This window comes from Alligator mississippiensis, chromosome 4 (assembly GCF_030867095.1).
Source record: "Alligator mississippiensis isolate rAllMis1 chromosome 4, rAllMis1, whole genome shotgun sequence".
In the NCBI taxonomy this organism is placed as follows: domain Eukaryota; kingdom Metazoa; phylum Chordata; order Crocodylia; family Alligatoridae; genus Alligator; species Alligator mississippiensis.
In genome coordinates this window covers 24,195,982-24,220,785 of record NC_081827.1, presented here as the reverse complement: position 1 = coordinate 24,220,785, position 24,804 = coordinate 24,195,982, and the positions used below count along the sequence as shown (strand labels likewise).

The 24,804-nt window shown below is 43.5% G+C and overlaps 1 protein-coding gene across 1 annotated transcript in view; it reads left to right on the top strand.

The window, feature by feature from the left end:
• FBXL13 (F-box and leucine rich repeat protein 13) overlaps window positions 1–24,804 on the top strand; it is a 189,412-nt gene that overhangs the window by 127,055 nt on the left and 37,553 nt on the right. Inside the window, exons 13-17 of the mRNA XM_006266591.4 lie at window positions 12,070–12,168; window positions 13,238–13,355; window positions 13,512–13,674; window positions 15,804–15,923; window positions 16,548–16,674. Coding sequence (XP_006266653.2) covers window positions 12,070–12,168; window positions 13,238–13,355; window positions 13,512–13,674; window positions 15,804–15,923; window positions 16,548–16,674 — 627 coding nt within the window. The remainder of the gene's footprint in view (window positions 1–12,069; window positions 12,169–13,237; window positions 13,356–13,511; window positions 13,675–15,803; window positions 15,924–16,547; window positions 16,675–24,804) is intronic.

Genomic DNA, 24,804 nt, shown 5'->3' with positions numbered 1-24,804 from the left:
GTCCTTGGTTGCTTGAGGAGTCTCCTGGACTGGTCTGTCCCCTTTTTAGGGCTTTTGTTAGACACAGGCAGCAATCCCAGCTGCTCAGAGCACACACCGAACACACAGGCCACCAAACAATTGCATAATCCTTTCTTAGCCCTGGACTCCACAAAACATGGAAAGGTAGACTTAGCTTTTCATCCTTCTGAGAGAGGCTTGTTTAGTTCCTTGCAGTTTGCCAGGGGCACCCTCCATCCCTCCTGCTGAAGAAGACATATAAAGCCCAAGATATAAGACTCATGGGGCCAGAGAAAGAGAAAATGATTCTTCAACTGTGTGAGGAGTGCGTTCATCTGAAAAGGAGGACTTCTGGGTTCTGATCCTGTCTCCCAGGCCCAGTGTTATTTCTGTTTTTTAACCAGTGGCTGTCTAATATAAAATGTATAGAGCGTTGCGGAAGAGGGAATGGATGCTAAATCACCCCCACACTCCCTTATCATTTGACAACAGAGTTGTCATCCCTCTTGTTTATTTTCCTTCTGTCTCCATGAATTATTCATTCCTTTCTGCATATTGATCCAACTTTAGAATGAGGGGTGTATGGTCCTGCTACCTATACCATTCTATAGGCTGGTGTTTAGTATATTTTCCTGATAAGTAGGGGAGGTGGGTTTGAATTCTCTCAGCCTGTGAAGAGCCAAGAACCCACTTCTTCCAGTTGCTGGGCCAGTGCTCCACTTCTAAATAGCTACAGATATTAGTCTGAATGTGGGCATCACCACTGCTGGACAGTTAAGCACCTATCCTAAGAAGAAGGACTAGGTTTTCTGGGTTCCCAATGAATGGAGGCATCTAATATGCAATCTGAGGCAGATGCTGTAGCTCTGAAAGAGGGTAGGAATTCAGATATAGCCTTTTGATAGTGTTTTCTATTGGATACTTTTAGGCTCTCTGAATTGCTATTTGGAGGTGCCCAAATCTCCTCATTCACTAAGTGGAGATCCTAAGTGCCTAACACTTGAATTGCTCTTTGGATATGACTCATTCTGTCTTGATTTTTCTCTGATCCTACATCCTAATTCTTTTGACCCAAGAAACTAATGTTTAGGGACTGCAGTGCTTTCATACAGGTATCTGAAGCCCCCTCTACACATTACAGGTATTGTGCAATTAACTGGTTAATTGCATAATTACTTTGAGACCAACTACATGTTCAAAGTACCTATCATGCCATAAAAACGCTCTAACCAGTTATAAAGTTAGACCTTGAAAATGTGTACTAACTTTATAGCTGGTTGCTGTTGAGCTTTAATTTGCACATGTAGCAGGGTCCATTGCAGCTGGGAGCCCCCTCAGCTGATGGGGCTGCCAGCCACAGGGATGAACTATGACTAGTTGGGGCTGGGAGTCCTACAACTGAGGGAACTCAGCCCTAGACCCAGAGTCCCACAGCTGCGGACACTGGCTTCCTGCATCATGCCTCCTAGTACCAGGACCCAGGTAGGTCCCAGCAGCTGCAGGGACCCAGCAGCTGATCTCCCAGTCCTAGGGGTGCATGGAGTTCCCACGGCTGGGAGACTGCGGCATCAGCAATAAGGTGTGATGGAATTTAATGCTCATTCCCACCCCCTGGCATGCACGTGTGGATCACATGTTAGATCCCATTGTGCTTTTACCTGCACGTGTAGAGGGGCCCTGAGTAACCAATCTGCATTCAGCCATTTGTTGTTATAATTAAAACTTGTAATTTTGTCCCATTGTTTTGTGTTCTTTTTGAGACCACTTTTCTAATGCAGAGGTGTCTGTATATATGATTTGGAGAAATGATTTGAGAGGTGGGGGAGCGGGAAATAGTGCTCTATTGTTTAATGTAATATTGTTGTTTCTTAATAAAAAAATCCTGGGGATCAATTGGATAATGCAAAACAATACAATATACAAACCAACTGTTCTACAGAATAAGTTTTCTTTCATTTTCAAAGTTTAAAGAGACAGGATGGAAACCAGAATACTATCTGCAAGTAAGGCAAACAATATTACTGATTATTACCAATAAATGGAATGACATTCTTATAGACGTTAGGGCTGGGTGAGACCTTGCCAAATACATGTTAAAACCATGTATGGTTCTGTTCACAGATTGCCATTGCTACTTCTGCAGTCTTTAATTTTCTTAAGTCAGCTAGTGTCCTCCAACTAGCTGAGGGGAGTAAGTCATTTTGATTCTTTATGTTGACTACAAGCTCTGAAGCAAGCTCTGAAGATTGGCAAAGTCCAGCACAGAATGACAAAAATAATTAGGGACCTCAGAAGCAAGATTTACGAGGAAAGGCTAAAAGAACTAGGATTATTTAATCTGAAGAAGAGAAGAATGAGGGGGAATTTGACAATGAGGTCTTCAGATACCTGGATGCCAGTTATAGAGAGGTGACAGGACTAGGAACAATGGTGACTGGGAAGAATTTTCTCACTGTGAGAGGAGTGGTCAAGCATTACAACAGGCTACGTAGAGAAATTGTAGAATCACCATCCCTGGAAATTTTCAGAGCAACAGGTGGAACAGACACTTGACTGCGATAGTTTATTCAGGAATGATCCTGCCTGGAGTAGGGGACTGGATTAGATGACTTTATGAGGTCCATTCCTGCCCTAGGATCCTATGATCTTATGTTTTAGAATCTATAGGAAATTATTTTGGGGGTGGAATTGCAAGTCAAATGGGTATTGTTTTCAATAGTTATCTAAAAGTAATACAAAAGTCTTTGTTGGAAGATCTTAACACTTTCATAAACATTGTAGGGCAAATTCTTATTAAAGCAAAATACATTTCTTCTTAAATATCTTCTAATAGAGAGGTGGCAGAAAGTAACCTCAGTGGTGTCAAGCTTAGAGAAGCTATGAGAGGGGATATGGAGGGGAAATCCTGCTGATATGGAGGGGAAATCCATTCGTTAGGGATGCATCTCTTCTTGCAGTGTTTTGAAATTATGTTTTAGATACTGTGGATGACCAAAACTACTGTTATCCCTCAAGCCCATTTATAGATTCCACCTAGGCCAGTTGTCACAGATAGACTCATGCAAAAGATGTCAGATGAGTCACTGAGTCTCAGAGTAACCATTGCTAAATTCTTTCCTGGTTGGCTGACTAATCTGTCAGCCTAGGATAGCTGAGGCACAGTCACTCTGAAAACTTCCCTGTGGGTGACAGCTAAATTCTGGAATTTCGCCAGGCAAAAAAGAAGGGCTTCTCAGACTGAAGATTTCTATGCTCTGCTGCTTCCCCAAGCACAGCATAGAAAATTTTTGAGTGAAAAAGATTCTGCATATAGCAATGCAGAAATGAAAATTTACAAAAGATGTGAATGTCATCAATTGGCATATCTGATTATGTTACCTGGCCAACTAAAATGAAAGCAGTTAAATAAGAGATGAAAAGATTCTTAAGAAATCTGAAGTAGGTCTACTGTTCCAAAACCTACTTTGTATGGGGGGTGATAAGGAAGTATGTCAGGGAGGAGCAGGTTACAGCTCACTGATTCTCAACTAAGCACAGAGCTTTCTTTAACTTACAGTACTTGGCTGTGATTCTTACAGGAATGTATGCCAGCACAACCCTTTCCTTCTTCTACATATTTTATCCTAGGCTGAGATGAAGGCAAAATGGTTGGCACTGGAGCTGGTTCTATCATGCATGTCATCTTCACAACAGAGCTGATTAGCTTGGGCACAGTGTTGCACAAACACAGCTGTTATGTTTCCGGTTCTTCCTTGCACTGTATAAACATTTCTCCTGCTCCATCTTCACTGGGGGAATTCTCAGCTTTCCAACTGCAGCCAGATTCTGGTTTCTTTGCAAAATTGAGTAGCACTGACAGGCCAGAGTCTGGGGAGAAATTCTGGCTCATGATCATTATGGAATGATGTCTTCTCGTTATTTATACTCCTTTATTAGTAAACTTATGTAACTGGTAAATCCTGTTGTTGTTAGATACATATGCAGTATATCTGTCTGTTTAGAGATAGGTTTGATGGAAAAGAGCCTATGTATAAGCTTTTTTTAAATATTAAATGAGGAAAGTAGTTGTTTAGGTAGAGATCAAGGTAACATGTTGAACATCTGTAAATATGTCACAATTTGTTTTATTATTCTTGAAAAACAGGGAAAAAGATGATGACTCCCTGTAGGTAATGAGAGTTTTTCTCACATCTGAAAGTTGAATTTTAATTTTTTTTATATTCCAGATGTATTCTTCTACAATACTATAATCAGAGATTAAGACACTTAAATTTCCTTCAGTCTTGCAAGATACTTTTTGTCATGCAAGGTGAATTCCACAAAATAAGACTGAATTTAGCAAAGAAGGAATGTTTAGAAGACAGAAGATGAATCAAATATGCATAAATTCTGTATAAATGGCCTTTTTTATTAAGAAACTATCTCAATGAGATGTATTGAAAATGAATATTGACAGTCTAGAATGATTTAGTGCATGGGTGTCCATGTCAGTTCTGTAGGCTCTTGGGGACTTAACCTCAGCTATAGATTTGCTGACTTTTTAACTAGACTTTTTTTTCTTTAATTTTCAGTCCACATACTGTGGCAAGGGGAGGGGAGAAACATCCCTTTTTGCATTAGTTTGCAAACTTCTAGGCAAGAGAATACATCTTATGTACTTATATAGTGCTTTTCAGAAAATTCTGTTCTGTAACACCTTTATAGCATCTGAGACTCAATGAATTCAGAACATCGTCAACCATAGTTGGTTTGAGGGTGGAAGATAAAACAATTAAATAAGACTTTGCATATTTGTTGTAAAGCAGGGGTGTCAAACATATGGCCTGTGGACTGCATCTGGCCCACAGAGCCACTAGATTCAGTGGGCCAGGGCCATTGGAAGTCAGGGGGCATGTTTGGGAAGGAGTGGTATGCCACAGAATCTGTGGCCCTTGGGCCCTGGTGGTTGTAGCAGTTGTTGCCAGGAGGGCAAGTGAGGGCTGAAAGACCAAGAACCAGAGCTGTCACTGTCATGTGCTGTGCCAGAGCCAGAGCTGCCTGCTTGGCTTGAAATGCAGGGCAGTGGCAGCAGCTGCAGCACCAACACATGGTGGGAGCAGGAGCCACCACCACCATTGGCACACACACCAGATAGAAACTGGAGCTACTGCTGCTGGAGCCACCCCATGCACTGGGCAGGCTCTGGCCCAGAATGAGCCCTGTGGTCCAGATCTGGCCTGGGGCAGGAGGTGAATTTGACACTCCTGCTGCAAAGAAATGCAATATTTTAAGTTCCATAAAACCCCTTACATATCCTCAGGATCACTGACTGGTGAAGTTTCTGGATCTTGAGAAAACTCCAGAAGAGATTTATTAAATAAATTAAAATTCCAAATAGATAAGGCAATTATTTTGTGAATATTTGTACAAAATTATTGCCAATAGGGATGTGTCTCCCAAGAATGTTGACAAAATTTGAGAGTCTTCTATAATGAAAAGTGGCCTTTCAATGAATAATCATCGGATACAGTAAAAATAAAAAATATATGGTTTGGCGGATATATTTATTTCTGGGAATAAAGAAAAAGAAGGTATAAATGTAAGTAAAATTTCAGGAGGCCCTGAATGCTGTCTAATAGGCCTGTGCGAAGTGGCTAGTATTCTCTTTGGATTCGGCCAATTTGGAGGACAGTGATTTGATTTGGTGATTCGAATCACTGTCCTGAATCAATTCAGCCGAATCACCCAGACCCCACCCCCCGCCTGCTCTCCCAGCCTGGCAATGGCTGCCCTGCCTACCCCAGCTCCTGGCACTTGGAAAAAAATCCTCGGATTCAGCGGGTGCTGCCGGGCAGGGGGGTGATCCCTGCTGCCCCCCACTAACCCCATGCTGCATGGGGGGCTCTGCCATGAGCCCCCTGACCCCCCTCACTCCCCCAGCCCCCCCCCCAGTGCTGCCCTGCTGGCCCCAGCTCCGGCCCTTTAAGAAAAACCCTGAAAAAACCCTGGACTCACCATTCCTGCCAGTGAGGGGCAATCCCTGCTGCCCCTCACTGCCCCCCCACCATGTGGGGGGCTCTTCCACAGCCCCCAAAGCCCTGAGGCCACTACAGGAGCGGTGGGTCCTGGGGCTTTTCTCTTCTTTTTTTTTTCTTAAAGGGTTGGAGCTGGCCCGGGTGGGGCAGCCGTGCAGGGGGGCTAGGACAGTAGCGGGGTTGGGGAGCTTGTGCAGAGCCTCCCATGCAGTGTGGGGAAGTGGGGATCGCCCCTGGTGAGCACTGGGGCTTTTCTTTAAAATGCTGAGAGCTGGGGTAGGTAGGGCAGCCATGGGGGGCTGGAGGAGCAGATGGGGCTTGTGGGGGCTGGGGAAGCAGACAGGGAATGGGGGCTGGCAGGGGTCCCCCCACGGTCTCCTCCCCCGCCCCTACTTACCAGCTTGGAGTCAGCTGCAGCTCCCTGCTGCAGCCCCTGGGGACTGCCCAAATAATCAAAGCTCTCTGAATCTATTTCGAAGATTTGTAGAGTTTTGAATTGATTTGGACCTTTTAATTGGTCCCCTAATTCGATTTGGATTCAGAGATTCAGCTACTGAATTGGGCCAAACCTCTTTTGGATCAAATCACCACCTGAGGCTTCACGCAGCCTTACTATCTAACTCTTCAACTATTATAATTTCCTCCAAAAGGCAGTTTCAGAGCTGAACTTCCTTAACTTGGTCCCTTGGATTCATCATTCCAAAGTTAAAAACATACTTTCTCAGAGTCCAAATAACAAAAAATCTGGACAGTGATATTATTGGCTTGCTCAATACAATTTTTTTTGGCTCTGCATCGAGTAACACACTGAACTGCTGCTATTCATGGTATCAGCTTGCCCTTGTTCAGAAAACATTGTTTTTCCAGAGAAAGAGAATTAGTAAATTAAACGGTAACTCAAACGACTAAAATATTAATTGAACTCTGGAAACTTACATGCTTGTACACATCTGCACTGCTGATTTTGAATGGGTTACAACGGCCTTTCCTACTTTCTGTAGCTATTTTTGTGTCACTGCCAGCATAACTAACTGTCCTTCTCAACATTTTCCACACCCCTCCATATCCTGTTCTGATTTACAATCCCTCCCAGCTGCTACCCATAGTCCACCAGCCTCCAAAGTATTGGACTTTATCTTTGAGTATAACACAAGTGATCAAATACTTGCTTGCTATAAGATAATGCTTATCAGTTTCCATTTTTTTGTTTAGATTATTTGCACTCTGTCGTCATCATCAAAAACTGACAGCAAACCTCTTCTCCAGCCTCTCCCTTACCCGCCTCTCCCTGTACTGTCCCCTACTGTGTCTTCATTACCCAGCTGAATTTCCCAGCTGTCTGATGTCTTTCTCCTTCCTTTCTAATGGCAGATACGAGTCCAAGCAATCCTGGGCATTGTGCCATGCAAATGGAAGTGCAGCATGAAACAGTCACATCCATTACTTTTGAGCTTGGTAGAAGAGGTATAACACCTGCAAAGGGACTGTAAGTTAGAAGAGGGTAAGGAGGGGTGAAGAAGTTTGCACAGAAAAGTGTGTGGTGAAGATTCTTTTATCTTTTTTGTGTTTCTTTCCCTTCCATTGGTATTGTGTAAAAGTCCTGCTAAGGGGAGCATTTTTTTCTTAACCTGCAGCATTGAAATGAAGCACGTATCCCAGTGTGCAGTACTTGAGTGTGACCCTTAACTTTGACAAAACTCCATTGCAAATTTCAAATGTGCATATACATTAAAGCAATGAAGGGAGCCTTGGTTTTCGTTGAATAGGAAATTCTTAAGCATTATACATATTTGCCTTCTATCAATTCATATTTCTCTTGACTTAAAGTTAAAAGTTAGAATATTTATACTTCATTTCATAAATTATTTATAGCTTGCCTTGCAGATAGTATTCACATATTTGCTTACAATTCCCTTTATTCATCAGCAAATTTATGGTAATATCACAAAATAATTGTAAGGGTTATTTTTGTAGTTTGCTTTTTATAATTGTTTTAAATCATGTTATTTTAGTTGAGCTGCTTTGGGAATTTTTTCAGAGACCCTTTCAATTGTATTGATGTTCAAGGGTTCTCTTGCTACCATTATAAATCGTTATAGAGTAGGTTACATCATTAAACCTGGCGAGTGTATCCTCCACCCTTCATTTCAGATAGCTACAAGAGTTAAGTGCATGAAATAAAGGCATATGCAAGTCATCTCAGGAATTTGAACTCTTTAGACAGAGGGGCTTTAACAGATATTGTGGGCATAAAGTCAAACACAGTTTGCATAAGCATGGCACGTGACTGTAAGGAAAGCCCAGGGAAAGGGTAGTTTGGTCAGTATTCTGGGTGAAAGACTACTTTAGGTAGTGAACAAAGACATTTCTTCTTGTTTTGGGTTCTTCCCATCTTCAGGGAAACAGAACTTCATACTGTCCTTAAATAGGACTGCATCAAAGAGATAACTAACTCCATCATCGCTTTAGGAAAAAATAGCAAGGCCGTGATTTTTTTTTACAATTTACTCATGCCAGCAAGGGTATAATAGTTTTTCTTCTTCCGTAATTCACGAAGTAACTTTTAAATAAGGAATGTTTTAATCATAAGTTTAAGAAAATCAGGAGCTTAAAGTTAGACTCCTGGCTCCAGGTTCACCTAAAGGTCAAATTTTCAAAGTCATCTTGTCATCTGCTACCTACTCAGGGACCTGACTTTATGCTTTTATTTTGAAAATATTAGCCAGCATAAACATCTGGGTTAGTAGGCAAAGAATACAAATGATTTCAGTTTACTCCATTTGTGATTTTCTGTTCTATTTTATCATCAGTTAACACTGTGTCTGACTCAATTAAATTATTCTTTTAAAAATTGTTTGATCATGAAAGAAATGACCACTAGAGGATATAACCTATTTCATTAATGGTGTGTCATGAGGTGGCATGATAATCATCAGTTACAGGCAAGCAAAGACAATACCTAATAATTTCTGTAATACTCTTTAAGGTATCGTGCAGAAGCATGGAATGGTTTCATGAATAATTATTGAAGTACAGATTTAAAACATCTAATTACAGAATGTTTCTCTCTCTGAAAATTCATAAACATTTTTTTAAATAACCCTCAGTGTAGGCATTTAATTGAGGGCTCAGTTGAAGTGCAGACTTCTGTCATGTGCAAGAGTCTGATAAATTTAGCCCTTTATTATTTCTGTTGCAGTTGACTTGAGTCATCTGGGCCAGGGACAGAAGTTACACATAAACTGAATGAAGTGATCAGAAACCAGTTTAAATCTGTAACAGAACTGAAGTTCAGTGCATATAAACCTGTTTTCAAAATGGCCAAAACTGATTTAAGATAAAACTAGATCACACTTAACTGTTTTAGGTCATACCGGTTTATGGAACTTCTGTCCCAGACCCCCTCCCAATTTCAAGTCAACTCACAGTCCCCCAGCATCCCAAGATGCTTTGCATCCCTGTGTTGCCTGCTTCAGCTGTCCAGCTGCCCAGCTGTCACAGAGCTGAGGCAGTCAAGCCTCTGCTCCCCAGCCTGCTTCTTACCTGTCAGCCCAGCAGGACCGGGGGGGGGGGGAGTAGAGGAACAGACCCCACCCAGGGCTCCCCTAGCCCCAGTCAGTAAAGCAAGGGGAGGAAAGGCCCTGGGTTGAGATTCCCCCCAGCCCTGCACCCTCCTTAGGTGGAGGCTGGGGAGGGGCGAGCCTGGGAGAATCTCAACATGGCTCCCAGCTGGGGGGCCAGGACGGAGTGAAAAGCTTTCCAGTGAGGACTTCCTCCCCCATGTTGGGCAGACCCTGGTTAGGGGTTTGGTGCTGGTTCATTTTGTTATTGGTTCAGTTTATGTAACTTAGAAAAACCTGTGAAGATTGAATCAATTGTGCCTTGGGCTTTTTGAACCTCTATACTTAGTCCTGGAGAAGAACTGAGAACCCACTTTTGGATATCAGGGACTTTGTCTGAGCATGTTTAATGGTTCCTGTCCCAGGGGGACGCAAGCAGTGGGCCCGAAACCCCTTTCTGTGGTGGGACCTGAGGCAGGGCTGACTTGCCTTGGGAAGAAAGAGAAAAGCCCTGATAAGACAGGGCAAATTTAGGTTTTTCAGAAGAAGCGGAGCTGGACGAGTCGTGCTGGAACAGACTGCCCGCGCGGTTCATCTGCCGCTTTTATTTCTGGCTGGGGATGACGCGGACGGATGATGTTATCAAAAAACACTGCCTGGATGATTTAAAAGCCAGTGGCGGGGAAATGGCCAGGAGAGCACCACCAGAGCCAGACTGCTCCCTGAGCCACACACAGGCTGCATCAGCAGCCCAGAGGGAATCATGACCAGAACCTGACAGAGGGGTCCACGATCAGCTGAAGGAGGCACCACACCGGACCAGCAGGGCAACCAGGCCAGGGAGGGCGGCATTGAGGGACCTTGGAGCCACAGATGCTGAACCTGTGAGAGTGGGGTGGGCTGAGGCCCTGTACCCCAACCATTCCTTTTGTATTTTAATTTTGTTTTGAGTTATCCCGAGTCAGGGAGAGGGCTCACAAGCAACCTCCACAAATCAGGAGGAGCCAGGACAGTTCAGTGTACAGCAATGCAGTGAGGGAAGACCCGATGCTTTGTCAGGGATGGTCTGACATCCTGTGGACAAGGCCGGGAGACAAGCAAGGGGAAGAGAGGACAGGAGGAGACATCAGAGGACAAGCTGGTGATCCATCATCTGGCTGTCCTAAGGTCTGGTGCATGGCTGGGGTGTAAGGGAGGTGGAACCCCAAAAATGCCCACTAAAGTAGCACCTGGTCCACAAGAACCTACGAAAAGGAGCCCCACCACTGAAGGGAAAGATCAAGTCGTAGCAGGCGAGTATTGGGGCCTTCTTTGGGGTGAACGTGTGCCAATGTCAAGGCCACAGGAACACACCCTGTGGCTGGCATTGGGTGCATGCTCCAAAGCGGCAAGAGAGTGCCTACATGAGGCCAGGCAGGTGCAGTTCCCATTTAAGCTATTTTCTATGGTAGTCAGATGGGCAGGGGGGAGGCAAGAAACTCCAGTTTAGGAAAGGAACGGTATGAAATACCATCTTTGCCATTTACAATGATACATTCTATGTGATATTACTTAAAGTTCTGTAGTTCATAATGGATGTTAGATGAACCAGTTTTCCAAAGCCAGCTTTTAAATTCAGAAGAACCTGAAAGCATTTGTTTGTTATTCTGTAGTTTATATGTTTAAAAGTATTTCTTTTAGTAAGGAATTTGTATTCTGATCTGCATTCCATTTTTCCTAGGGATTAGATTTTTGGTTTGGGTTAAGTTCATTGTAGTGCTTGGAAAGGGCTCTGAAATTCAAATTTGGTAATGACCTCTCTTCTCAAGTTTATATAGTTGTATATTCAGAGTTTGGATTTGTTCTGTATTTCCTCAGCAGAGCACACAAATGAAGGATATCTTGATTAAAGTTGGGTGTGTCTACATGTTGCCCTATAGCAATGTAGTGATGTGCTGTGTTGTTATACAGCAAGCTACAGTGACATAGTGATCATGTGGGTCTACACATGATCACCAGCTATGTCGCTGTAGTGGTGCGCTCCCCCAGTATAGTGCACCACTATGGTGACGTAGCGTTGAAATCTAACCATGTGCTATACACATGGCATAGTAACCATCCATAACTCCATGCTTTAGTACTAAAGGAAGTACTAAAGCATGGCGACGTGGAGACATGCCTGCTATGTCACCAGAGTTTTAGGCCAAAATGCTCAAATGGTGAGCGCACAAAAATTCCTTAAATAAAGTGAACTGTTGTTTGATATGGCACTTAAAAAAATTAAACAACTTGTGTCAGTACTATTATAAGTGATACATCATGGTTTTTGTATTGTAATGCTCCATATATATATCCATCACTTCGTTCTTTTAATAATTTGAAATAATAGAATGTATATATCAGTCAGTATGAAGTTACAGGTTAGTTCAAAATACTAAACATACCTCTGGCTGTTACTGTACTGTTCTTTGTAGTGTTTTCTATAAGGCATAAATATTTTTTATTTATTCAAACAGATCTCTTGTGATGGCTTCAGATATATTGCCAGTGGTTGCAATAAAATCCAGCACTTGATAATCAATGATATGCCAACTCTTACAGACAGATGTATTCAAGTAAGAAATTGAAAACAAATTTATATTCAGAGGAAACTCTTGGCTTTGGATTTGGGTGCAGTTGTTCTATTGGATCTCTACTCTCAGGACTCTGCTATACTTCTTGCCTCTATGTCACTGATTTCTGTTTGTTCAAGTGCTGATAAAAATATATATGATTTGAAATGAACTATCTCTACCATTGTTCACAATTTAAAAGTTTAGCTTTTTTATTAAAAAAAAAGTACTACTGTAGTTACTTTAATCCAACGTAAGGATTTTTTCCCCATTTATGACTATGAGGCAGCGTGAGGGTAGGCAACTCTTGTGGCTCCGGGTCTGGCCACAGCCCTGTCCCAGGGATGGGGCCAGAACTGTAGCTGCTGTGTGCACCTCTGCTGCCTCTGGCCAGGCCCCACAGATGGTACCAGGCTGGGAGAGGTTGTGCTATATGGCCCAGGCTGGAGTGAGGGTAGAACCTCCTGGAGCAGAGCAAGGGTAAGCACAGGGAGGCAGAGGCTGTGGATGAGTGGGTGGGGGAGACAGGAGAAGGGGGTCATGGGGCCCAAAGCTGTGAACTGAGGATGAAGTGGGGGAGCCATGGCTGCAGGGGGGAAAAGTGGGGTGACAGAGGTGGTGGGGAGGTGGCCATGTGGGGTCAAGTGTGAGGAGAGACAGGCAACATGGGGAAAGGTGTGGGGGGAAAGGAGAAGGGGCCAACCTGCTTGATCCACCCACCATCTACCCCCCACGTCTTCTCCCACTACCTCGCCTATCACATGCTCCCCTAGCTGCCTTCCCCACTGCCTGCCCATGCCTCTCCGCCCCCTCCATGTGCCCCCTGCCACTACTTTCTCTGCTGCAGCAGTGGGGGGGATGAATGTGTAAATTTTCCATGTATAGAATCTATGCAGTGTGGGGGAGTCATCTTAAATGAAGAGTCATCTTGGATTAAGGTAAATATAGTCCATCTTTTAAGGAAGAAATATGATGTTAATTATAATATTATACAGATTAGCATATCAGTTAACTTTTTGTTTTGTGACATCCCCTAAATGCAAATCTTTTGTTTATTTCTTTTTCTTTAAAGGCTTTGGTTGAAAAATGTCAACAGATTACATCTGTTGTCTTTCTTGACTCCCCTCATCTCTCTGACACAGCTTTTAAAGCCCTTGCTGAGTGTAAACTTGTCAAGGTCCGAATTGAAGGTCAGTAACAGTATAGTATTTCATAAAATTATTCACTTTGTGCTTTTAGAATCTGACCTGGCTCATTTTAAATTAATCAGTTGATTTCAGAGTTTGGTTGGACCAGGTCTGTATTCATGGCTAATATGCAACTTGTACTGTTGTATATATTGACAGGGAATAATCGGATTACTGATTTGAGCTTCAAACTGATGAGCAAATCCTGCCCGTACATCAAGCACATTTATATGGCTGATTGCCAGAAGATTACCGATGTTGGTCTTAAGATAATTTCATCTTTGAAGTATATTCTTGTATTGAATTTAGCTGACTGTATAAGGTAGTAATTTACATCCATTTTAAACTACTTATTTTAATAAAATTCTGTCTATTCCTAACAAGGAAACAGATCAGTTAAGAGCTTTTAAAGTTATATGTCTTTACAGTGATAATAAATATGGCTACCTATACATATGCTGATTCGTGTTCTAATTAAAATGCTCCAGTGTGACCTCACCATCATGTGTATAAGCCCCCACACATTTAAAAATGGTTGTGGTGGCACTTGATCTAAACCTCATCAAATAAGGTTTAGATAAAGCATCCCATGGCCATTTTTAAATGCATGGAGGCTTAATACACATGATGGTGAAGCGTTTTAATTCGAGCGGCTCTCCAGGAGCTGCTCTAATTAAAACATAGTCCCCACCTCTAAGCACGTATATAGGCAGCCTATATTATTATTGATTTTTTTTAAAAACGTAAATAGGTTAATTTTGCTTCTTTAGAATATTTCAAACAATACAGCAAGACTCCAGTCCAGTAAAGAATTTAACATGTATGTAACTTTAACCACATAAGTAGTTCACGCAGTGTTTAGAAATGCTTTGCTGGATTGGAGCCTGGTGTTGAATAATATAAGCAAAGCAGAATATCTATGGGACTGAACCATTGCAGTTTGACTGTCTTTAACTTCTAGAGATAATATATTTGAACTAGGAAGTACTAGGACATAAAAAAGCTATCTTGTTTTTTGTAGTTATCAGCCCAAATGCAGCAAGTTGCATCACTGCAGAAAAACAGCTGTTATATAGAAATTGTTTTTGAATTTAAAGTTTTAATGTTGTAGAGATGAAACAAAATTATGAAGGATTCTAAAGACATCAAATTTCCAGGTTTTGTGCATAAGGGTTAGGCTGGGAAACAAAGGAGGCAAAAAGCCCTATATTTAAAAAGTATAGCTACAATTTATTAAATAATGATACAGTTAGGATTGCCACCTACCTGGAGATTTCTAGGATCATCTTCATTCTAGGGGTACTACATATGCAAATCGTTATATTACTTCTGGGATTCTTGAGCCTACCTCAGAAAATGCTGACATTTCTTGTAAATATTAATTTGCTGTGTTGAGATGCGCCAGTGTGATATCATAACAGCATGATGGTGCTTCCATTGTGAAGGGGAAATAGCTGCCTTTATGCCTGATTTAACATTTAGAGGGTTGGATTTTCCAGTCTGTCTGCCAAATGGCTGGTTGGGGGGAAGGGGTGTATGTGTTTGGACCTGTGTCTTCCATCTTGGATATTAAAGGATTTCAAAATCCTTAAAGAAGTTTCTCAAGGCATGATAAAATGTATAAAATTCTGTAAGGTCATTTATTATTTTTACATACATTTGCAAGTGGTCCCAGCAATAGCAAAGTTAAGAATCATAACACATTCTTTTTAAGTGATTTTGTCAATAAAGGAAGCTAATATAAAGAGATTAGAAAAACATAACTGACAGTATACATTTATCTGATTTGGTTGGTAGTTCTTAAATTCAAAAATCAGATTGTGCCTTAGATGTATGTAAGTAGCTCCCACTGAAATCAACCGAAGTTTTATACTAGACAGAATCTCCCCAGAAAAGTTCATTTTTTATTTTCTCTTAATGTTGTTCACGCCTTGTAAACCTACTTTTGTCTGTTTCCTTGAAAATAACCGTAGTCCAAGATTGAACAATGCTTAGGGACATGCAGAGAATTCTTAAAGACAAAGGATAAAGCAAATGTAGACTGGTCAGTCATGCCGGGGAGGGCATGGCTCAGTTCCAACCCACTGCATGGGGCTTGGGATTTTGGCAGTGGGGAGGGGCGGCAATATTAACTACCACCACTCCCTTGCTACTAACCTTCCTGACCACTGAGGAGCCCCACGGGCCAGATTCCAAGGCTCTGTGGACCACATTTGGCCTGTGGGCCAAAAGTTGAGCACCTCTGCTTTAAAAGAGCTTTTGCAGAAAGTTTTAGTTCTCCAGAGGCTTACAAGAAGCAATATCTTTCTTTGCCAATACAACACATTCTTCCTATGCTAGTTAGTGATGAGAAGCAGCTCATCTCTGTTTGTTTAATGTAGGTCACCAGATGCAAATTGTCTATTGGATTATGAAAATGTGCAGAATTAACTGTTTGTTTTTATATTTTAGAATCAGTGATGCTGGTGTAAAACCATTTTTAGAAGGCTCCTCAGGCGCAAAGCTAAGAGAGTTGAACTTGACTAATTGCTTCCAAGTCACTGATGTCTCTGTTGTGAAAATAGCCCAAAGGTATCATAGTACAATACAGTGTTTGGCGGTTATAATCAGCAATTAGGATTTTGAAATGGTGTTTCTTGAAAATTAAATCTGGAAAGCTATAGCACTTAATACATGGGTAACTGGCCTGTATTAAGCTAGAGGTTATACAAGATAAGCAATCTCATGGTCCCTTCTAATCTTGTAGATCTATGAAAATTGTCACTCTCTTTGACTGGGATTTTAGAGGAGTAGATTAGGTAGCAAGTTAGGTGTTAAGATCCAGTGGATATTGAATGGGAACTGGATGCCTAATGTCATAGATTTCATAGACATTAGGGCTGGAAGGGACCTCGGAAGATCGAGTCCAGCCCCCTGCCCAAAGGGCAGGAAGTCAGCTGGGGTCATAGGATCCCAGCAAGATAAGCATCCAGTTTGCTCTTGAAGGTGTTCAATGTAGGCGCTTGAACCACCTCCGGTGGCAGGCTGTTCCAGACCTTGGGTGCTCGGACAGTAAAGAAATTCTTCCTTATGTCCAGCCTGAAACGGTCTTGTAGTAGTTTATGACCGTTCAACCTAGTCGAACGGTCTTAGGAAAACCTTGAAAAGTCAAAGACATAAAAAACATTTCTGGTTTTTTTAATGTTTTCAATTTAGGTGCCATAATCTGAACTACCTGAATCTGCGATATTGTGAAAATGTGACTGATATTGGCATTGAGGCTTTAGGAAATATGTTGTCATTGATATCCATGGATATTTCTGGAACCAACATCTCAGATATGGTAAAAACATAATGAAAGAATAATTTATTTATTATTAATATGTTTATTATCTATCATTAGAGAAAAAATCTTCCACATTTTAAGAAATACTGCACAGGTATTAAGTAATGAAGTATGCTATATTTAAAGTATTTTGTAGAACAGTCTATAATATGAATTCAATAAATTAAAAAAATATAGTTGTAAAATTACAGTAATAGTTATATCGAATAGAAATTGGTCTTTGCAAAGGAGAGTGAGGAATTCAAACTCCTGATTTACAGGTAAGCTGTGTAGCTGCAATATGGCTCCTCCAAAATTCATTATTCCATGCCCTGCCTCTCTGCAGTGATTATACAGGATTTCTAAGCTACTGGATCAATGCATAATTAACATGTGGAAAGTCACTGCCATAGGATGTGAAGGAAGCCAGTGAAACTACATCTCCCATGGTTCACCATAGTCCACCACAGTGATTGATGCACCATGGTAGTTTGACCAGAGATACCCCAGATTAGTTATTGTGTGTTTTCATTGACTCATGGGGAGGGATGGGACCTCAAAGATCATCTGATCCAACCCCATACCATGTGTTAGCATTGGTATACATGATCTTCAATGTTTTTTCAGTCCTTGCTCATGTGTAATGTTGGCAAGAACTTAAGTATTTGGCTCCAAAGCAGAAAAACCAAGCATTTTTAATTCAGCGAAGTTATTTTAAAATATCATAAAGTCACTGTCTGTATTTTTCAGTGTATTTATTTTGATGGTACTTGTGATTCTTGGAGCTGTAACCCACGCTATTTTATAATTCAAGAATTTTCTTTTGATTGTTCCCTCTCTGCTGGCCCCAGCCACCCCTTAAATATTGTATAGTGCTGCTTTTCTGTTTTCATGCAGCAGAACTCTATGCTGTTGGCAATCATCCAGACTGTTTTGCTTACACTACATTTTTCAAACAGAGTTTTCCTTTCTCTGATAGGGTGGAAAAATTAACCCTGAAACTGACCATTTATCATCATGGTAATTTCTAAACCGACTTCCAGTACTGGCCATAAACCTGTCATTATTTTGCCATTTATTGTGTCTAGAGTATGTACCATTCACTTTTATGTAAATATATGTTTAAATCTTCAGTCAGAATATGAAGAAAAGAGTTCTAACAATTTGCTGTTTAATTTTTACGTACTTTGAGTCTATCCACTTTATATTATTGCTTAAGTGTAGCTGCAATAAGATAGATGTTTATACTTTTCAGTTTAAATATTGTAAATACTATGCTAAAATTACTTTTGGACACTGCTGTAGTGGACATCAAGTTTCAAGTCCAGCAAATACAGCACCATTAAATTGTATTACAGAAGAGGAAGGAAGGAATTTTTTTTGTGGATATCTATTGCTTGTTCTGCCAGAGTGAGTTCAGTGGGTTTAAAACATCAAGCCATGCAACAAAATATTGATTTTGCTTTTATAATGAGGAAGATCAGAATTTGCCATATAGGTTTCCCTTGCCAACTGTGGGGGTTGGGTGCTGGAAAGTTCCCGTGGTTGGCAAAACTGCAGTTGGTAAAACTAAAGGCTTATGGGAAAAATGGGGTTAGGGCAAGGATGGGCAAAATACAACCCATGGGCTGGATCTGGCCCACAAGGCCATTCTGTCTGTCCTGCAGGGCCCCTAAAAAATTTTGGAAAATTGAAATTTATCTGTCCTTGGTTCCTGTCAAAAATGACAGGAACCAGGAGCAGTAGGACCCAGGGGAAGCTCTGGTGGACTCCTGCAACAGCAGGGCTTGCCCTGCCCTGCCCCCCCAGCCGGAAGCTGCAGCAGGCGCTTCTGGGCTGAGACCACGTGGCTGCCCCGGCATGGGATGCTCAAGTAAGGGGTGAGGGGAAGGGCAGGGAAGGAGCTGGTGTGGAGCGCAGGGAAACGTGGCCCCTCCCCTGCCCTGTGGTCAGCACTCCCTGCTGCAGCCACTTGAAGCCTACGCGGGGCTGTCCTGAGCAGCCCCATGTGGGCTGCGAGCGGCTGCAGCATGGGGTGCTGGGCACGGAGCTGGGGAGGAGCCACTTTTCCCTCATACTCAGCACCAGCTTGTAACCTGCCCCCGCTGCCAGCCTGGGCCCTGCACCAGCTCCGGGCTCATCTCTCAGGGTTGTGCCAGAGTGGCAGCAGCTGCACACCCCCTCCCCTCCACTTGCCACGCCAGGCAGTGTTTGCTGCTGCTGCTGCCCACCCAGAGCTTGCGCACTGGGCAGCCCCGAGGTGGTGGTGGCAGCCTCACCACAGCCTACCGTGGTGTGAGCTCCGGGCAGGCAGCAGCAGCAAACACTGACCGGTGCGGCAAATGGGGAGGCCACAGCTGCTGCCGTCGTGGCACAGACCCAGCAGGTGAGCCCAGAGCCAGTGCAGGGCCCAGGCTGGCAGCGGGGGCAGGTTACAAGTTGGTGCTGAGCGCAGGGGAAAAGCGGCCCCTCCCCTGCCCCGTGGCCGGTGCCCCATGCTGCAGCTGCTCGCAGCCTGCATGGGGCTGCCTGTGCGTGCTCAGGACAGCCCTGCATGGACTGTAAGTGACTGCAGCAGTGAGCGCTGGCCACGGGGTGGGTGAGGGGCCTCTTTTCCCCAGGCTCTGCACCAGCTCCTTCCCTGCAGGGGGTTGGGGCTGTGTGCTGCCCTCCGCCTGTACTGCGGGGCTGGGGGGTGCTGGGAGTTAGCGGGCACAGGAGCACAGGGCCTGCACCGATGTCCCAGGGCCAGTGCCAGCAGGGTGCAGAGCAGGGCAGCATGAGTACAGGGTCCCAGCTGGCAGGGGCTCTATGGAGCCGGGCCAGCTCCCCCCTTACCATGCTGTTGCAGCTCAGCCCAGCTCCACAGACCCCTGCCAGCCTGCACCCTGCTCTGGGCCCCACCGGTGCTGGCCCTGGGACAATGGTCCCAAGATGGTGACCAGGGGGTGGGGTACCTGTCAAGGGGCAGGGCTACCCATCCAGCCCTTGACAGCTTGCCAGAACTGGGTAAGCAGCCCTCTGCCCAAAATAATTGTCTGCCTCTGGGTTAGGGACTTGAATACTGTACAGTATAGTGTATAAATTCATTTTTACTTACCTTTAATACACGGGGTGGTCAACCAGGCATAGGTGTACCCCTAAGGGTACTCAGACAGGTTATATATAGGGGGTATGCATCGGTGGGTGGGGATGGAGCGCACCCAGGGCGACGTGGCAGTGTCTCCTCTGGCACGTTTGCCTCTTACCCAGAGGAGGGAGAGGGAGAGGGGGAAGGAAAGGGGAGAAGAGGGATGCACCGGCTGGCCCCACACAGCATACTGCAGCGCTTCTCTGGCCCCACACAGCACACTGCAGCGCTGCTCTGCCCCCACCCATCTGGATGGCAGGGTGGGGATGTTTTGTGCCTGCCTTTGGCGGTGTATGATTGGCTGGTCAGCAGCCCACAAATGGGGTCCTGGCTGGACCAAGTCGTGGGACAATCTGAGCCTGGCGTAGTGGGAGCCACTTGCCCATGCCTCTGGACAAGTCGCCAGGCTCAGATTGTCCCACGACCCAGCCTGGCCAGGGCTCCATTCACCGTGAATGGAGGCCTGCTCACCACAGGGCACAGTGACAAGCAGGCCTGCTGTTCCCTGCTGCCCCGCTTTCCTCTTTTATGACCCAGCATGGCAGGGAGCAGAGAAGTGCATGGGGATCTCCTTACCCACCGCTGCTTGCCCTGCATTGCCCTGGCGATGCACCTTCTGCATGCAGGGCTGCGCTGAGAGCAGCAGCGCAGGGTTGTGCCCCTCAAACCAGCAGCAGGCACAGGAGGCACGTCGCCAGGATGAGTGGCGGCAGACGAGGAGATCCCTACATGCCTTCTCTGCTCCCTGCCATGCCTGGTTGTGGGGGAGAGAAGCAGGGAAACAAGGAACGGCGGCAAGTGGACCTGCTGTTCCCTACCACCTCAGGTAGGGCAGCTCCCTGCCACCATGTGCACATCTGGCAGGGTTGGGGGCCACCTCCAGCTGGGGGAGCAGGGGCTGTGGGTGGGGGAGGAGAGGCATGAGCAGGGTTGGGGGGTTGGCAGGCTGATGCGCAGCCATGGAAAACCATGGTTACTCAAAACTGTATACCAATACAGTTTGGTAGCCAAAAAGGTATACAGAATATTAACCATGGATACTCAAAACCGTGGTTGGTGAGGGAAATCTGTACTAGCAGTGCGTCATGCTTACCTGAATTAGGATGCAAAGAAGACACAATAGAGGCTTACACTCTTAGATAGTTGAGATATGACTAGACCTGGTCTAAAAGTGGGTGAACTCTCTTTAACATTGATAGGACTACTAGGCCATTATTTCAATATGAATGAAATCTGAATGTCAGATTCCTAAGTCCATATTTAAGTACCTTCATGGCTTTCAAAACTCTTGGAAACCTAACAGGTTCTGTTGCCTTTTGTATGGTCTTAGCAGTTTAATTTTTAGGCTCCTGTTTTTGAAGAACATTAGTATCATATTAAGAAATGACACTGCATTTATTGCCCTTATGAAGAAACTTACAGGCATCTTAGAAGTATACCTAACACAAGGCCCAGTTTACATAGAAACCCAGGTTGACAACTAATGTAATGAAAAATCCTACTCTATCTCTGCACAAGGTTAAAATTCTTACCTTGTGACATTGGAAGGGACTAAGAGGAAAATACAGATGAGTAAAACTAGGGGCACTTTAACATGTGCTTTTGGGGTACAGGGGCAGCGCTTTAATTAGACTGGCTCTGAGAGCCACTTTAATTAAAGCGCCACCATGTCTTGTATCAGAGTCCCCACGCTTAAAAATGGTGGTGAGGGCACTTGAACTAAAGCTCATTCAATGAGCTTTAGTTCAAGTGCCCCTACCGCTATTTTTAAGTGCAGGGATGCTGATACAAGAGATGTAGGAGGCTGCTGGAGTGTGGTAATTGCTATGCTCCAGCAGACTCGATTGGAATTCCAGTGCATCAGAGCAGCCCCTGCACTCATGTATAGGTGCCCTAGGTGCCTAAACAGGACTTGGGTAGAATTTAGGTGCCTAAATAGCAAAAAACAAATGGCCACAAAATCCATTAGACCCCCAAATTCATTCAGTGCCCACATTTTGGACTTGTGGGCTAAGTACAGACAGTCAAAAAGCCCAAGGCTAAATTGATTCAATCTTTGCAGGTTTCTCTAAGCTGCATCAGTTGAACCAATAATTAAGTGAATTGATGCGCACTTTTGTATCGGGAAAAGGCAGCCTGCAGTGACCCAGACCAGAATCTGGGGGGCACTAGAGCACACCTCTCAGCCTGCCTGCCTGCCACTGCTGAGAGCACCTGAACGCAGCAAGTGGGGCCCATCTCTGATTGGTTACCCAGCACATGCCCTGCCCCCAGTACCCTGCTGTCTGCCCCCTGCAGAGAAGTGGGGGCGGGCAGTCGCTCCAGCCTGAGGCCCATGTGAGGGAGATCCCTGCAACTCAGCAGGGGTTCCCTTCACCCTGGACAGGTCCCCTGAGTGCTGGTGCAGAGGGTGAATTACACCCTTCCACCCCTTAGCGTGGTCTGGCACCATCTTAGCCTCACCCCCACAGGTGTAGGGGGAACAGAGGTGCAATAAACCAGTTTAACCTAAATCAGTTAAGTTTGATGCTATGTTCATCCAGGCTAAAGGAGGCCTAGTATATTAAACCAAAATCAGATCTATCTGAAACCAGTTTAGGCTATTTTTAAACTGGCGCATGTGCACCAAACTTCTATTCTGTTACAGGTTTAAACTGGTTTCTGATTACTTAAACCTGTTTATGTGTGACATCTGCCTTTATAGGGCTTGTCTTTACCAGTGCAGTAGTGAGACCTAGTGAAAATGAGGATGAGCATGCTCCACATGTGTCTGGCCTACTTAAGACATGTATGCTTGGGGGTTTGGGTAACCTCTGTGGAAGGGCAGCACTATGGGGAATTCAACTCAGGTCCTCCGTTGTCTACCATGAGTGCCCTGGGCAGCAAGCTATTGAATAAAAAGAATGTCGCCCTCCCCACACATGTTTTTGTAAAGCCCAATCTGTTTCATGTTCTTTGAGATTGTCTCACAAAGGAATGTCTAATTTTGGATCCTGACAGAGGTAGGCACTGAACTACACAATACATTGAAGGCTGAGTTGCTTGGTAGCAGAATTTTAGGCATTGGTGGAACTTTAATATTGTATAAACGTAATGCTTACGGACTTTATTTGCCTCCAGAGTTAGGCAGCACTTCAGTGGGATATTTTTTACTCTGAAGTATAAATTTAGTCACCAAATGTGTCCGTTAGTCTTCTTAAAACCCTTTGTGAATCTACTTCATAGTTTCTATTCATCTGAATAGAACCATAGACTTTAGGGAGGGGGCAAGTGCAGAAATAAAGGTTTGCAGAATTGATTTTCAAATTGGTAAGGAAAAAGAACCAAGTCAGTAGCAGAGGAAAGCCTGAGTGTATTCACCAGGAAGTTTAATACTATTTAAAGCTCTTTCTATTCATCTATATTAATTTTCATATTTTAAAAAATATTTTTTCTTTTATAATATTTAATTTTACTATGATAGTAACAAAAGCATACCCGATGCACATATTTTTCTGACATATTTATGTCCATTTCCTTTCTCCAGTATTTCTAAACCATCTACTCTATTTAAAAAATGTGAATCCCGGCTTTCTTTCTTCTTCCCTCTGTGGGAGGTGAAATCCAGTGGTATGTTTTCTACCTGCACATAACTGAAAGATAAACTATATAGTATAATATTTTTGTTTTTAGGTTTCTTATTAAAAAGGATATAAGGTTGTTAGACCTGTCTAGCAACAAGCATGTTTCAGACATATCTCAGCCATAGAATATTTAGGGCATAGTGTGCTGTAAATAGGATATGAACAAACAAATAGCATATATACTGACTGTTTTTGTGAGGATTCTTTTCCCTTTCAGCTTACATTTCAGAAAGTATTTCAATATTTATTGAAAATCAAAATGATTTTGATAAATAAACACATGTATTGCAAAGTTTCAAGCATGTTTTTATAACAAATTTTTTTTTCTTTCCTCCCTTCATACTCAGAAATGGTTTGGGGCAGCCACAAATCCAGAAAAAAAAAATCAACCTAAATTTTGGAAATTTAGAAAGATATAAAATTGAACAACAGATTACAGGAATTTAGCAGGTAACTAGTCATTCAACCTTAACTAAAGCAGTTGCCATTTCTTCCTTTAAAATTTAGATAAACACAATCATATTGCGAAGTATGTAGTTCCTGAAAAAGATGAACTTCATATCCTTCCTGAGGATCTTTTGCAGCTTTACACTACCAATTTTTCAGACACGCCTTTGGGCTGGGGCCTTGTTTTTTAACATGTTTGCAGAGTATTGACAGCTCTGGTACCTTAGTCTCACACCACAAAAAATGATCCAAAATAAGCCCACTCAAGCAACTGTAGAACATTGTTTGGTGCCTAAATATATCCCAATCCATTCTGATCTGAAAAGTTCCCTAGGTGTTTATACCTAGGCTTCTTAGCATGCACAGAAGCCCCTCATCAGAGAAGTCAGATACCTAACCCCATTGTTTTCTAGGTGGCATGGTTTGCCTAAGTCCTTGGAGTGGAACTGTTCCGAGTACACGTAGCTCAAATCAGCAGCACTGACTTCAGCGTGAAGCATGGCATCCATGGCTAGTGTCACTCAAAAATGTGGCTGGAGGAGGAGGACATATTGTTGGCTGTAGTGCTGATGTTGCCTATTTTTTTTCATAATATTTTAGTGGTTAAACCACATGTATAGGAAGTGGAAGATTTATAACTAGGCCTCCTTTAGCCTGAGGGAATTCAGACCCATATTTTCCACTGCCAAGGGCAGGGGCCTAGCCACCAGGCCATAGAATTGTCTGGGTAGGCAGGAAGGATGATGTGGCCAGAAGAACGAGGCAGATGGACCCTGATTCTGAAGCCTAGGTTCTGATCCTTTGCCAGGATTGTTTCTGCTTGTTATCTAATTACAGACTAATGGGCAATCCATAAACAGTTCTGGGCGTAAAGACCAAGACCTAGAAATCTCCCCTCTTAGCAGGCTGCTATGATCAGTGGCTTGCAAATCATGGTTTCTCTTGCTT